General features: G+C 42.0%; 1 protein-coding gene across 1 annotated transcript in view; it reads left to right on the top strand.

The window, feature by feature from the left end:
* Positions 1-17,086, top strand: part of LOC122794026 (ryanodine receptor 1-like) — a 2,146,276-nt gene that overhangs the window by 1,625,833 nt on the left and 503,357 nt on the right. The window contains 1 exon segment of the mRNA XM_044062140.1: positions 10,592-10,701. Within this exon segment, the coding sequence (XP_043918075.1) occupies positions 10,592-10,701 (110 nt within the window).

Consider the following 17,086-nt stretch of genomic DNA (forward strand, 5'->3'; position numbering starts at 1 on the left):
ATGTCTTTGACGGATGGGCACTCGGTGTGTGTGTATTGCTTGGGGGCTATTTATTTACAGGAATCCTGCTTGTTCTGTTACGCTTTCAGCCCTCGCGTGCTGTAAGAGAGGAAGAACAAGCTAATATTAAGGGGATTGCTGAAACCTTCCTTTGAAGAGGACTTGGAGAGGTCTTCCGGTTCCAGGTCCTCTCCTTCCAAACCAGACAAAAAGACAGACAAAAATTCTTCTAAGAAACACTCTCTGGCTCTGTCAGTCTCCTCGGAGCTGCTGGAGAAAATCATTAGAACTATAGTTGCTTCTTTGGCTCCACTGGCTTTGGGGCCGACTGAAGACAGTGCATCGATGATGTTGACATTAGCTCCCGATTTATTGGAGCCGGTGACAGATTTGTCAGTTCGAGGCCAGTCTCCAGTCTTTCGACAGGTTTCTCCGACTCATAGGTCTCCCTCTATAGGGAGATCCAGATCCCCTACCATGTCCTCTAGGACACTTTCCAATGACGATGTCGATAGAGTGGTGAGGAAACTGCTCCAGTCATCGGTGCTGGTTAAATTGCTTTCGGCTCCAGCCCAGTCATCTCCGGAGCCCGTCCTCCCTTCATCTTTGGCTGTTCCTCCTCCAGACCTGTCTTCGAAGCCAGAGCTGTCTGTTCCGTCTGATGCCTCGAGGTCAGTTCCAGTAGTCCCTTCTGGCATCTCTGCTCTGATCTCTGCTCCAACCCCGTCGGCACCGTCTATGGGGTCCAGGATTCACAGTTCGCTGGTCAGAGCTGAGAGGGAGGTATCGGGTCGATCTTCGGCTCTGGGCCTTCCTCTCGGCTCTTCGGCTCAGGTGAGCGTGGACCCGACATCGGCTTTGGACCTTATTTCCTCGGCTCCGAGGGTGTCTTCTGCGGTTAGTCGACCTTTGGAGCAGGGGGGGGGGATCAGCTTTCAAGGTCATGAGGAGTGTGCTGGCCAGGTCATCAGCTGCATCTTATGGCACCGACACTCTTCCCCCTCCAGCACCAATATCAGTATCAGATCATCCTCTATGTAGGGAAAGCAGAGACCTAAGGCCTCGGGATACCTCCATGAGTGGTCCCCAGCTTTCTGAGGCCTCCCTAGATTTTTTACCTGAGGAGCCACCCAGAAAGAGTGTGTGCAAGAGAAAGCACATTGACTCCCAAGATGAGTCTCTCACGTCTGATACTGACCTCGAGGAGTCAGAGGGGTCCCCCAAGTCATCTTCTGACGATATCTCTTTTTCAGATATCTTGGAAATACTGAGACAGAGAGGTGACTGGCCATCTAAAGCCCCTTCTGAGGAGGAGTCGGTGTTCCTGAAGGCCTTTGGGTCCCAACCCTCTGCCTCTTGGGTTTCTCCCCCGTTCGACAAGCTCCTGGACCTCATTTGTCAAAAGGTGTGGGAAACTCCAGACACTGTGGAACTGGTCCCTAGAAGACCCAACAAGTTTTTGTCTGCTCCCCCTGATAAAGAATTTCTTACAAAAGGCATTCCAGTAGATGCCATGGTGGTGGCAGCAGCCACCAAGATTGAACTTGCAGAAACTTCATCTACCGTCCATCCCCCTAACAAGGAGTCCAGGGCTATGGACAGGTATGGGAAGCATGTGTTCTCTTCAACAGCCTTTACACTGCGGTCGCTGAACTATTTATCACATTTTACATGGCTCCAGAGAGATCTCCTAAAGGAGTTGGGAGATTCTCTACAGGGTAACGTTTCTGATGCTGTGGCTCAGAAAGTCAATGCTCAGATGTCTACCCTAAATTCTATTACCAGCTCCTACATGAGGCTGATCTCTTATGCAGCCGATGGAGCAAGCAGGGCTGCGGGTTCCGGAGTCTCTCTTAGGAGACACTCCTGGATGCACCTGTGCAACTTTGCGGAGGCTTTCAAGTCCACCTTCACCAACGTGCCCTTTGACAGGTCATCCTTATTCGGAACCAAGGTGAAGGAAACTCTCTCTAGGTGCGAGCAGGAAGGAAAAACCCTGTCTGCCGTGGGAGTCAGTCTTTCCATGCCTTCTAGACCTTATCCCAAGTGCCAGAAAGGTGGGAAAATGTGGTTCAGAAAATCACAGAGGTTTTTTCACGACGCACAGAGTGATTCCCTCTCCAGAGGCAGAGGAGGGAGTGGAAATTCAGGTAGATGGTGCCCTAGAGGCAGAGGAGGCCCGCATAACCAGGGGGACTGCAATTCATTTTGTGGTTCTCCCTACCAGCGCTCCTGAGTTAAGGCTTGACTGTGCATCTCTGGAGCCAGTCGGGGGTCGCATTTCTCTATACCCAGAAGACTGGCGAGACCTCACCCAAGACGAGTGGGTATTGGAGATAATCTCCAGAGGTTATCATATTCCCCTTCTTTCATGTCCCCCTCCAAACAAAAGAATCCCAGATGTCCCACCCAGTCAAAGGGATTCTGCAACCTTAGAAGTTCAAAAGTTGCTGTTAAAAGGAGCCATCCAGCCCGTCCCCTCAGACCAAGTAGGATGAGGGACTTACTCCAGATTATTTGTGGTTCCGAAAAGAACAGGGGACCTGAGACCCATTTTGGATCTCAGCCGTTTGAACCTTCATGTAGAGAAGTCCAAGTTCTGCATGGTCACGTTACAGTCAATTCTCCCGTTATTAGGGAAAGATGTGTGGATGTGCTCCATCGACCTCAAGGATGCTTACTACCATATAAAAATGGACAGGGCATCCAGAAGTCACCTACGTTTCTGGCTGGGAGCCAGTCATTTTCAGTTTCGCGCCCTGCCCTTTGGTCTCACCACAGCCCCCAGGGTGTTCAACAAATGCATGGCAGTGGTAACGGCTCACTTGAGACATCTGGGATTCCAAGTGTTTCCGTACCTGGACGACTGGCTCCTGTCTGCCACCACCAGGCATCTACTGCTACAGACCAGAGACACCACTATTGCACTGTGCCAAAGTCTGGGAATTGTCTTGAATTGGGAAAAGTCTGCATTGTTGCCCTCGCAGTGTGTTACCTTTAAAGGCGCCGAATTAGACACGGTGAGGGTTTTCCTGCCAGAAGAGAGAATTCAGGTTTTACAGCAGCAGGTCTACGCTATACTACCACTGAAGAAGTTCAAGGCAAAAGTGGTCCTCAAGTTGTTAGGGGCCATGGCTGCAACGATTATGCTAGTTCCTCTTGCAAGACTACACATGAGGCTTCTTCAGTGGCTACTTTTTGTCCAATGGTCTCTTCAGCATCTCCCGCTCTCCCATCTTATTGTAATAACCGACAGGTGCAAGCAGGATCTGCGCTGGTGGCTTCAGACCAGCAATCTCAACACAGATACTCCGATTGCCACTGTGACCATGGATGCCTCCCAGATCGGGTGGGGGGGCATTATCTCGGCAGGACAGTCCAAGGCACGTGGCAGGAACACGAGATCCATTTGCATTTCAATGTCTTAGAGGTGAGAGCGGTGCTATTAGCGTTGCAAGCACTTCAAAGCTTTCTTCCTCATGGGACAATTGCAATCCACTCAGACAACATATAATTGGTCTGGTATCTGAATAAACAGGAATGAACCAGGTCGTATCCCCTTTTGCAGAGAGGCACTTCGAGTGTGGCAGTGGGCAGTATCTTCCCTGCGCTTTCTAGTGGCAACGCACATACCGGGGAAGTCCAACATGATTGCCAACAGGCTGAGCAGAGCTATTCTGATGCCTCACGAGTGGTCCCTGAGCGAACAAATGGCGGAACGGATTTTCCGCAGATGGGGTCAGCCTTGCTGCAGTCTATTTGCCAGCCCCCACAATGCCAAATGCAGCAGCTATGTCACCCTTATTCCCCCGAAGGGGGAGGCACCAAGGGACGCTCTAGTTCACGATTGGCTCTCCAGTCTTCTCTATGTCTTCCCTCCAATTCCCTGATAATGAAGGTTATTCAGAAAGCACAGTCCTTGGGAAGCAAAATGATACTGATTGCACCACACTGGCCTCATCAGATCTGGTTTCCTTTTCTTCACCCTTATCTAATGGACGATCCGTGGATTCTGGACCCAGAGCCAAATCTGTTGACTCGTATGTCAGGGCAGTTCCACCCCTCCATTCAGACCCTCAGGTTGACAGTATGGCTGCTCCAATTCTGTCCCTAGTCAGGCGTCATGATTTTTCACCGGAAGTGGTTCATGTTCTGTCTTCCTCCCACAAGCCTTGTACTAGGAAGATTTATTCCAGTAAGTGGAAGAGATTCTCCATTTGGGCTCATGAAAGGCAGATTGATCCATATACAGCTCCCATCTCATCAATTTTAGAGTTTCTTTCTCAACTGTTTAGCCAGGGATCAGCTGCGGCAACTATCAAAGTGCAGTTGGCAGCCATTTCTACTTTTCATATTGCTAATGAACCCAATCTAATGGCGCACAGACTTTGTAGGGCTTTTCTGAAAAGGACAATGCTACTTTGACCTCCAGTCTTTGATCCTGTAATGCCATGGGACCTTAATTTTGTGTTACAGCAGCTTACCTTGCCTCCTTTTGAGCCTGCGGCAACCTGTGACATTACATTTTTGTCTTGGAAGACAGTCTTTTTGATAGCCATCACTTCGGCTAGGCGGGTCTCTGAACTCCAAGCTTTATCGGTTCGGCCCCCTTACTTGGTATTTCACAAGGATAGAGTTTTGCTAAGACCTAATCCTTCCTTTATGCCTAAGGTTGCTTCGGTGGTCAACCTCAACCAGTCCATCGAGCCGCCTGTGTTCTTCCCTGAATTCTCTAACAAGGCAGAATTTAAGTTTCATCAGCTAGATGTCCACAGACAATTGCGTTTCTGTTTACATAGAACAAAAGATATCAGGAAATCTGATCAACTCTTTGTCTTATTTTTAGACAATAGACTAGGGACTTCAGTTTCTAAAGTAACTCTGTCCAGATGGATTTCTAGCTGCATTTCCTTCATCTATACTTCAAATGGCAAGGAATTACCCTTTAAAGTAAAGGTTCATTCTATACGTTCGGTGTCTACTTCTACTGCCTTTCAGGCTAGGATGTCTATGGATGATATTTGTTCTGAGGCTACTTGGGCATCTCCTCACACCTTTATTAATCACTACAAATTGGATCTGGTATCAAGGGGCAGATCCTCATTTGGTTCCACAGTGCTCAGGAGTATATTCCAGTGAGCTGCCCAAGGTCTAGGTGCTAGGGATGCTGTCCCACGGGTAAGAATGCAGGCAAGATTGGACTACATAACATCAAAAAGTTATGTACTCACCATAACGTTCAATGTATGCAGTCCATCTCACCTCACATTCTTACTAACCCACCCACCTACCCCCTCCTGGAGGACCTAGAGGTCGAGTCTCTGTTTTCAGCACTCCTTCTTGATGTGTTGAGTTGGTTCATCCTCTCAGCGTGTTTGTGTGTGTGTATGTGAGCTCGCAGCAAACAAGATCTGGGGATTGGTGCATTGCAGCATGGGATACCTCTTAGCCACGAGCCAGTTGAAGACTTTGAGCTAGAGTATGGCCGAGTCGGAGCCGAGGTTCGGCTCCGAACCCACAGGTAAGAGTGTGAGGTGAGATGGACTACATACATCGAACGTTATGGTGAGTACATAACTTCTTGTTTTTGGAACATGGTATAGACACGAAACACAAGTGCCTAAACTTAGCAATTAGACACTGTGACAGTAGATGGCTGTAGCTTAGTTGCAAGTGCAATGGTTGTGATGGCAAAGTCAGAAGCAGCAATACTGACAAGGCATTTTTTGGTAGTGGCAAAGTCCAAAAACGTAGAAGAAGAAAAAAAAGCAATTTGTAGGGTGAAGTAGAAAATGACTAAGAATTGTGAAAGCTGTGTGATATTTGGTTTTGTAACCTGCTGGAATATCACAATAAACGTTCAGCATATTTCAGCTCATTTCTGTCACTTAAACTAAATGCTTGTACCCTTTCAATGTGGAACTTTGAGGAACACAAACTTTTTAAGGCCGCAATTGAGGTACGTTCCTCATGATGAGGTACGCTTGAGAAGTATGTTTTTAAAGATGACAGTTTTTTTGCAGATGAGTAGTCTGAGTAGATACCATGTACAGAGCAGAATAAAAGCCTGTAATCTGAACACATGCATGCACTGTTAGTTAGCAGACATACATAAGTGCTATTACAGACTGCTGCTTGCATAAAGCATTGTCTATACACTGTAATGTATTTTAACCACTGCACTGACCATTACAGATCATAGCAGATGGTCAGTAAGAGGAACATTTTCTTTTTTTCCAAAACAGAAGGCCTTACTATACTAGACCCTGTTTAGCTGATGATAATGAATATCTGTATAGACTTAGTTTAGTTATATAATAAGATATCTACTCATAACCAGGTGTGACTTTATGAGGAAAAATCAGTAAATGTAAGTGGAGCAAGGCTAATTCTAAGGGCCAAGATAATAGCACTATGCATATATTATAGCCATAGCTCTCAACCTTCCATCTCCAAAATGAGGAACACTAGTCCTTATAATGTAGAACAAATGGGCAAAATGTGGAACACATACTAACGGCATGCTAACAGCTTCAACTAGGAGGGTCATAGGATGATCTAAATACGCTCCTTTTACTTATAAAAAAGATCTTTTAATGAATTGTTATGATTCATTTCTATTTACCATGAATGTCAGTTAAACATTTCCCAATACGGAATATGTAACAGACCCTTTCAATGTGGAACTTTGAGGAACACAAACTTTTTAAGACCGCAAATGAGGTACGTTCCTCATAATGAGGTACACTTGAGAAGTATGATTATAGCAATTAAGAGGTGTGCACATAATGTAAAGATGAAAATATCTTTTAGAAACATCAGGTTTAGTATATCAGCTGTAAGATTAACACTTATTTATTTATTTTATTTTATTTCATTTTACATTTGGTTACCGAGAAAGTCTGACTGGATACAAGTACTTTTTCAGCAGAGGCCTGGGGAGAAATTCTCCACATGTAATAAAGCACATATAAAGTAAGTATTGTCAATTATAATTTCACAGTTACAGAAGTAAGACATTTTCCTTTTACATCAATACCCAGATACAGAGCAGGATACTTTCATAATACACCAAAACCATAATGGTAGTCAATAACTGAAAACATTTGTAACCAGGTAAGTTAAGAGAAGCTATTTAGTTTGAAGGCTGAAGCTGTAAATGTAAAGCTGGTAGGATAGTTTACGATAGACTTTACTGTTAGAAGGATGACACACTTTCGGTAGATAAGTTAGACGACAGGTGGGAAAGGTGAAGTAGAAGAGATACAGAGAATATTCTAGGGTATAGGCATAGGACAAGAATGAATAGTAGAAGGAAGAGAAAGAGTTTCAGGCAGAAGGGAAGATAAAATGCCTGTTAAAAAGGTGAGAGAGGTAATCCTGTTTGACCAGAGGTCTAAGCTGGAGAGTTACAGTTACATATCCAGTTGGCTTGTAAGAATGATTTTAGGGATTGTTTAAATAGGGTTAAGGAGGAGATTGCAGTTATGTTAGTGGGCAAATCGTTCCACTTTTTGGCTATGAAATTAGAGTATATGGAAGATCTAACAGAGTTGTAAGGTTTAATAACTTAAAGGAGAAGTTTATTATTAGAGCGTAGGACTCTAGTACTGGAGTAGGGATGTATAAGGTTTTGTAATGCAGGAATTTTGTCTGGGTAGTAAAGTATTTTGTGGGCAAATATGAGATGGTTGTAGTGGAGAAGATGTGGGAGTTTGAGCCAATTAAGTCTTTTTAGGACTGAGCAGTGGTGTGTGAGATGAGGGTTATTAGAGGCGAATTTTGCAATTTTGTAATAGCAGGTTTCAAGTTTAGCAATGTCAGGTTTTCTAAGATTGATAAGGATTGGGGTGGCATATAAGAGAGTGGACAGAAGCTGTGTTTGTGCGATTTTTGCCTTAGTGCTATTTGTGAGGAATTGTGTGTTTCTATATAGGCCTCCTAATTTTTTATGTACTTTTTTAATGGTGAGTGCAATGTGAGTGTCAAATCTCAGGTTGCTGTCTGTTTCGATGCCAAGGAGTTTGGTATGAGTGATAGTAGAGATATTGGTATTGTTGTGAGATGTGATAGTGAAAGTGATAGGATAAGTATTGAGGTTAGTTGGTGGAAATATGAGAAGTTTGGTTTTATTAGGGTTTAGTATTAGTTGAGAGTTGGTAAGCCATTTTTCTACAAAGAGGAAAGAAGCCTGTGTTATTAGTTGGAGTTCTTGGATAGATGGAGGAAGAAGTAACAATTTTAGGTACCCAATTTTATTTTAGTCTCGCTTACTGTACACCACTGATCCCGGGAACTATCGACCTATTAGCCTAACGAGCCTGGTCTGCAAGGCCATGGAACGTATCATCATGGAACTCATAAATAAAGACATTGGTAACCTCCAAACTCTGGATCCCACACAGTTCGGATTTGTGAAAGGCAGATCATGCCTCCTGAACCTGATTGACTTTTTTGAGGTGGTCACAAAGCCGTGGATGAGGGTAAGGTGGTTCACACAGCCTATCTTGACCTCGCCAAGGCTTTTGACATCATCCCCCATTCTGGAATTATAGCTAAGCTCACTAAACTATGTATAAATCCCTACATCACAAGAGTGGTTGCCAACTGGCTCACTGACAGAACCCACACTGTAAAAGTTGCAGACTCCAAATCTGACCCCAAAGCAGTGACAAGTGGAGTACCACAGGGTTCCATCCTGGGACCTCTCCTGTTTGGTATCTACTTCTCTGAAGTACAGGCTAACACAGAAGGCCTCTGGCTAATGAAGTTTGCAGATGACTGCAAACTAGGAGCCATAGTCAAGTCCCCAAATGATGTGGACATCCTACAGAAGAGCCTCACTGAGACAGATGACTGGTGTCAGAGCCATGGCCTCAAGCTCAGTGTCAAAAAGTGCAGTGTCATCCCCTTTGGTAAAAACTCTGTATCCATCAACTACAACATAGGCAGCAATCTACTTAGCACCGAATGCGTGATAAGAGACATTGGGACCCAGGTGGACAGTAGTCTCTCCTTTGATAGTCACATCGCCACAGTAGTCAGGAAGTCCTTCTATGTGGCACACCTCATCATAAAAGGGTTCTCATCCAGGAAAAAAAGAGTCCTTTGTTCCCCTCTACTCGTCACTCATTAGACCCATTTTAGAGTACAACGCCCCTTTTGGAGTGTACCTCACAAGACATCTGCAGCAGCTGGAAATGCCATAGAAGTACCTCACAAAGAGGATTACTGGCCTGAAACAAATGCCCTACACTGACCGCCTCAAAAAACTCCAGCTTTACTCCGTGGCATATCGCCTACTCCGAGGTGATCTCTGCCTAACATGTAAAGCTATGTCAAACCCAGAGCTGTTGGACATGCTACACCTAAAGAAATCCCAATCCCTCCAAGCTACACACTCTAGGGACCTAAACCTTGTCACCACAATAAACAGGACATGCTGGAGGAATAGATTCCTGTCCCAGAGACTTTCTATACTCTGGAACAGGCTACCCATCTATGTCAAGCAAAGTTCTTCATTAGCACTCTTCAAGAAAAATCTTGATGAGTGGATGGGAAATAGGAAATACACTCCGGGGATCACGTCTGTGTGTCTGCTCGACAGTGGCACAGGAAAATCATTTTCTTGGGTGGCGTAAGCCATGGAACCTTGCTGGCTAGGCTTACGTAGGCCCTTGGGCCGATAGCCTAGTACCTACCTATGAACCTATCCGAGAAGAATGAAAGCAGTTGGTAACAGAACATATCCATTTAGTAATGAACTAATTATTCTGTATTATTGTGACACTTAGAAATTTAGGAAAAATGTTTTGCATGGTGTGGCAGTAGATGAATACGTCTGCATCACTTGCATGCTCATCTCCCTAAATTATTATTTTTGTTCCTGGTTTTGCTCTGTCAGCCATTTGCTCTGTGCACAGAATGTTGGTTAAATTTAGTTCTAGAACACTAATACAGCTGCATAAGGTTTAGAAATCTGTATTCCCTGGTAAATTTTTAATCCATTTTATTTATACTGGTATCAGATTTCTACAGTTACACAATTTGTTTCATTAATTGCTATATTCCTTATAGTGAATAAATGTTGTGCATCATGGAGGAATAAATATGCATTCTTGTTTTTCTTTTTAGTAGATGTGTAAGGAAGTAGTAAGGTTTGAACAGTTTTCAATAGCAGCATTAACATTTTGTGCTACTTAATGTTCTGTAATATTTCATTGTGGATCAGTTAATTATGAATCAAAGTAGAGTGTAACAGCTGTACAAAAGAATATGATATTTTGACAGAATCTTATATGTGATGGTAAATTCACCCAAACATACAATACAGCATTCTGCTGAATATCAGTTGTGAAATTTAGTACAGAAGTAACATTTTTACGATTATGATTTTTAATAGTTACAAAAATTTACTGTGGTTAATTGTGCCTAGAGTTGGCTCTGGAGTGCTTAGGATCCCTTTAATATTTGGACTGAAACTTTTGGCACAAAATTTGGCTGAAGTTTTGTAAAGCCATAAACAAAGGTGAGACAAGAATGGACTTTTTTTAACTAAGCTGCACTCTATGTTTTCTTATTTCTGCTTAAGCAAAAATCTCATGAGGCCGAAGAAGAGGAGGAAGAACAAACTGAGAAGAAACCAGACCCCTTACATCAACTGATCCTGCATTTCAGTAGAACAGCCCTGACAGAGAAAAGGTATGTGCAGCAGAGTGTCTGTACATGTGTAGCATCAGTTTGTGTCGAAAGATTCATCATACAGGTATAAATAACAACATGCAATATAAAAAGCAGCACTCATGCCTTGACAATCTTGTGAGAGTTCCAGCAAATTATTGTGATAAGCATTCTGAACTGACAGTCTTATTTTAAAGTGGAATTAAAATAGCTTAACAACGTCAGCCAAAAATAAAATAGAGAAAAGCTATTGTAACTAAAGCAAGCAGGAGAATTTAGAAAAGTTAAGTCAAAAGAATGAAGGCAAAGTGCCATACATATATCACGGCAAATAGAAGGATCAAACGTCAAAGAAACAAATGTTTGTGTAGCTAATAAATAAATCACATACAACAATGATCGGGTTTGGAAGTTGAGAGAATTAAAGTAATTTGAAGGTCAGTCATTTCGACTGTGGGAGAAAACTACATTACTTTAAATACAATATGAATACACTGTAACATAGTTCCCAGCTGCTCCAGATTGTGCATAAAGTCCCCGATTTCTCCTCATATTTTTGATATATTTCTTGCAAAATTTGTTATTTTTTTGCAAATTGTTGAAGTTCACCATAATTGTATTGTGCTGCATACTAATGTTTCAGGCTTTTTATTCTTCAGAAAATTCTGTGTCACTAATAGGTTCTAGTTTGATATATCAGATTCCAGCCCAGAGAGCATAGTCCCTGAAGGACCAAGTCCCAATTTCCCAAACCAGCAAACTTCATTAAATAAACTTCACATTTTTAAGGCCTTTATTACAGAGTTCTCATATTTCTCCATCACCTTAATGCACAAATTTTCAGTATCGTTAATCTCTTGGACATTATTTAATGAATTTTCAGCTTGAATTCCCACCAATTCAGAAAATGGATACTGACATGGTCTGTGGCAGGATATCATAATATCATTCCCTCGCTGGACCACTCCTTGAGGTTATCAGTGTAGATGGTCCCTATTTGTGGCTGCTGCTTTTAACATGGTGGCAACCGTCATTCTAGATCAGGTTCCCTTGGTCTGTATACACCCAGGGCTTTTGCTCCCTCACAGACCATGGTATGATCTTGAGATTAGTGAGATGTGCAACCTCGGGTGACAATTAGAAAACAAATGGAGAAGGACTTCCTGCTGGACGATAGCCACGTGCAATGTACTTGACAAAGATCTTAAGTAAGAAAGCAGTGTTCTTGTTTGTTACACACCATTCAATAGTTCTCTTTCAGTTGATCATTAGGCTGTGGACCCTGGCCTGTCTTGCCATTTGTAAGTTTTTTTTTTTACTTCTGAATGTGAGAATGCTACATGCTGCATTTATACAGGTAAGGTTTGCAAAGTCAGGTAAATGCACCCAGGAAGGACCTATAGCCCACTGCATTAGTCTCTTTTTACAGACTATCCTGATTTTTGATTGGGTAAAATTTAACCATGACATCCATAAGGCAGTCATGACTTTGGTTCATTTTCATGTTATATTCACAATGGGCTGGACCCTAGGTGTTCTTGACTGGTGAAATATTGCATTACAGGCATTGGTTGATTTATTTGCCATAATGTACAATGCTCCTTGAGAATGAGAGTCTATCCTAACATCCTGAAAGAGGCCTCGACTTCCACATTCATAAGAAACCTTCCTTTGCCCAGACTGTAACCTTTCATTCTCTGACAAAGTTATTAAGGAGTAGTTTACTGCAGATGTGTTTCTTATTAACCTCTCATAACCTCGTGAGTCCTTGTCGGTCTCATTTCCAGTATAAACACAGCACTAAAATTGGCCTCAGTGGGGCTGCTACTGTTCTCCTTATGGTGATATTTGAAAGGATATAGTCCTTCTTCATCCTTCAGCACTATTAACCATGGCATCTTAACTGAATGCCTTTGAACTCAGTTTGGGTTTACATCTACTGTATTTAAATGATTTGTCTCTTACCTTTTGCATAACCCTTATTGGGTGGCTACAAGAATAAATACATCCAGTGCCCCCCCCCCCCCCCACCATGCAGTGTTTTTCATTGTTCTGTCATGGCTTCCCTGTTGTTGTTTGTGGTAAAACTCCTCCCATTCAGTAACATATCTATGGTGGGACAAACTGGTTCAAAATGTTAGGGGATGTGATCAGCTGATCCTGATTGGTCTTTAGTTTTTTCTGTCATTTAAATGCTGGTATTGCATTTGCAGTGTAAACTAAAGCACTGTAGTGCTCCTTATATGGTTTCACACATAGACTGAAAACGTAGACTGCTACAGTTTAAAAAAAAAAAAGTTTTTTTTTGTTTTTTTTTTTTTTTTGCTGTCCAAGAAGACAGAAAAAGTTTTTAATTCATTTATGTATTGCTATTCAACTAGGAAAAGTGCCTTTTTAATTTTGTTTTGTTTTGGAGTGGTACCAGACTAAGGAAAGAGACAGGGTACAAAAATGTCTAGCTGCACCTCTGCTCACATTCAAGGCAGAGTTATTAGTGACCAATGCTGTGCTGATAATATTTAGCTAAACTACACATTTTCTTAGGTACTTGTGATAGATTTTACTTTACTGATTACTTTTAGTAGACTAAAGATCTATTAGTCAGGGACTTTGGAACACACATAGATAGTAATTAGCCTTTGACTATCATGTGTCTACAGTGGTGAGGAAATCATTCTGTGTTACGCAACTTATAAACAATGATATGACATCTAAGTCCAAGGAAGTAATTGTTCCACTGTATTTGGCATTCATCAGACCTATCATTGAGTACAGTGCTCTCTTTGATATGTACATAACCAGGCATATCCAACAATTGTAACATCCACAGAAGTTCCTCACTAAAAGAATACAGGGTGTAAGTAAAATGTCCTATGCAGACTGCCTCAAGGCCCTATCACTGTCTCCTACAGGCTTTTGAAGGGAGATCTATGTCTGGCATACAGGGCATTGTCAGACCCCACTCTGATGGACCTCCTGCATATCCACAAAATAAACAGCACCAGAATTACCCATTCTAAAGACTTAAACATTGCCTGTGATATAAATAGAACCTGTTGAAGACATAGGTATGTATCCCAGGGACTACTTTGCCTATGGAATAGACTCCCTAGCCATGTGAAGCAGAGTTCCTCCCTAATCCAATTCAAGTGCAACTTGGACAATTGGATGGGAAACTGGAAATTCATCCGTGGTTTGGCACCTATGTCTCTAACGGACACAGGTAACCTGTAATGGTTAATCTCCCAGGCCCATGATTACACTTATCAAGGGTTTCAGAACTTGTCAGAGATTTGGGATGTATGGCTAGGCTTAAAAAGGCCCTTGTGCTCGTTAGCCTAGTAAACACCTATGAACCTATGAACCAAGCTAAGACAGAGGTGATTGTGATGCACGAATATGTGCATCTTTTGCATATTCCTTTTCTTAACTTCCTTAGCTTTTTGGGGGGGGTTGATAGGAATTGGCATATTCTGCACATAATATGGATATGATTTTTGGCAACAAACATTCCCTTATTACCAAGCTTGGTATTGGTGTTGGCATAATGGTTAAAGTGTTTCTGTGTCAGACACAAGGTACAGGGTTTGAATTTAAATTTTAAGGAAAATTGGCTAGGCTTAAAATGGCCTGCAAGGACAGCTAGCCTAGTACGTAGCTATGAACCTAAGTGTCAGAAGTCATCAAAACGTCATGTTTACATCTGAAAAATATAAGCTGAAGCAAGTAATGTCTTCTATTTTTGAACCTTACAGCAATGGTCCATGTATTAGTATCTTCCTGCTTTCACTACTGCAGTGCCTTATATCTTGGGCTTTCTGATGGATACCTGACACACTTGCAGCAGATGTAGATTTCTGCAGACATAATCTTCTAGGAGCTTCTTACTCCTGTAATAATTTTTTTGTTTAAATTTTTTTTTTTACCTTCCGTGCTGTTTACAGGCTGAGTTGTATCTCTTTATAAGAGGACTTTTTCTTCTGTATTCCATTGAGGCTTTTAAGATTGTCGAATGAAAGGTTGATAATTAGGCATTCTTTTCTGTGCCTGACTTTAATCCAGTAGAATCAACTGCTTTCCCGATTAAGGTGCGTGATTCTGAAGCCCCCTTTTAGAGGTTTTGCAATACCAGCATTTTTATTTATTTATTTAATTAATTTCTTACAATAATCACCTTTATTGAAAAGAGGCAACCAATAACCATGACTACGTAATACTTAACATCATAAATGGCATTCCCATATAATTATATATAAAAGGGAAACAAGGTGTAACCATAAAAGATTAGTTTCCAGTCCGTAATAAGACTGAAAAGAGTATAAACATATCGAAGAGTATTCATTCCACTCTTTCCCATTAAGATCCTTTAATATAGTACTTAACAAAGAGGTAATCACCATTCTAGTCCAAGCCCAAGCTGTAACATTCAAATGATGTCTTTGTAAAGTAATTAAAATGTACATTCAAGTCTTGGAGGGGGTAAAGGACCTAAGAGCCCAATTTAATAACTTAATGACCTTAAACATACATACTACCATACCATATGCAAATAGTCAGCATCTGGACCTCCACATTTCCAACTGTACCTGTCCCTATACCCCACTTTGTCCTGAAAAATGAAGTAAACTATTGCCAGCAATGAACACATCTGAAAAAAATTAAATTTCACCAAGGGATATAGAGTATTACGTTGGAGCACTGCAAGGCTATGTTACACTCCTTGTTATCACTATGACAATGTAGCAATTCTTGTTGCTTATTCTTTACAGCTGTGAAGTGCCAACTGATGGCCCTCTAACATATTAATATAATGACTTTCATTTTACCTTTGACCTCTGGCCTTGATGTGTCTGCCTTGTAAGTTTACTTACTCCCTCCAAAACTTGCCACTGTTTAGTCTTCTTCTGGTGCATGCCATTCTTCCCAGCTTCCTTTATAGAAGATAAAGAAAACCTCCTCCACAACCAACAGATAGGAATAGCATGCATTGCCTTATCCAGTCTTGCCAGAACAATAATATGCGACATATATGAATGACAGTGAGCATCCCACAACCTCTAGAATAGCCTAAATAAAGTTTCATTCTGAACTATCAAATTCCTTCTGAAAGTCAAACAAAAGGATACTCTGATCAATCAAAATGTCTTGGTTTGCCAATATTCTAGAAGAAAGCAGAATGCACCTACTTCTCACACAATGACTACCTTTACATCTAAATAGCTTTTTAAATCAACTTTCAAGCTCCCAGGGTCCCAGACCCAGAAAGACATTGCACCTGATATTTTTTAGCGTCTGAAAACACTTACCTAAAGTTCTACTGAAAACCAAATAGGTTTCTATGGTCTTCTTGCTTTTATGTATTGACATCTTATGGCTACCATGGCATAAGCCAGCAGGTCTGGGAGCCATAAACCACCCCGTTCAGTAGATACAAAGTGTTTAGTCCTGTTGATCCTAGGCTTACTGTGCTGACAATGACAGTTCATAAGTACCCTGTGCCACCCCCTTATATAGTTACAGTGAACAATGTGGGGCAGATGTCTCAATATGAATAACATCTCCGACAATAATAATGCTTTAACTATATAGATTCAGCTGAATAAAGGGGTCCTCAGCTTCAACCATTTCAAATTAATTTTTTTCAAGAACGACCTTAAAGGTTGTACAATTATTTTGAGCAACTGAGTACCCTCTAGAGTCATCCAGAGCTATGGATCGATGACTTGAATAACCAAATGACATGGTGGATCTGCCCAACCCCTAGCCTGTGCCAACACCTTTTATCCTGCATTTCAGTAGTCAACTTAAGTATGAGACAACAAATCTTGGCAAAATCCTCAAAAGACCTCAAAACCTTATACAAACTACCACGGTGGTGCAACGGTAGCATTGTTGCCTCACAGCAAGAAGTTCTCCTGTTCGATTCTCGGCTGGAGTGCAGGGAGTGCCTTCTGTGTGGAGTCTGCATGTCCTCCCTGTGGCTGGGTGGGCATTCGAAAGACATGCATAAATGGGTGTGCCTTCGTTGAAGGTTGAACGTCGAGCTGGCACCTCGGTGTTTGTCAAAATCTACTGCCAATCATTAGCGGACCGGAGTTCCGCTGTGGTGACCCCTAACCGGGAAAAGCTGAAAGACAACAACAGTCAGTCACATCATGCAATCATCTGTGAACCAAGAAGTCAACACTGGACTAGAATTAGGAACTAAAATGACATCTACCAAGTGTCGGTTCCATAGAAACTCATCAAAGGCTGACATAGTTAAACAATAAGTTGGACAAGAGACAGCCATGTATCATTCCAGTTCATAAATTTATGAGTGATGATGCTAGATTATTCACATACACACTCTCTGTAGCTTCAGATTATAATAATATCCAACATATATGAATGACAGTGAGCATCC

This window comes from Protopterus annectens, chromosome 1.part0, assembly GCF_019279795.1.
Source record: "Protopterus annectens isolate FY-2018-M chromosome 1.part0, PAN1.0, whole genome shotgun sequence".
Lineage (NCBI taxonomy): Eukaryota > Metazoa > Chordata > Ceratodontiformes > Protopteridae > Protopterus > Protopterus annectens.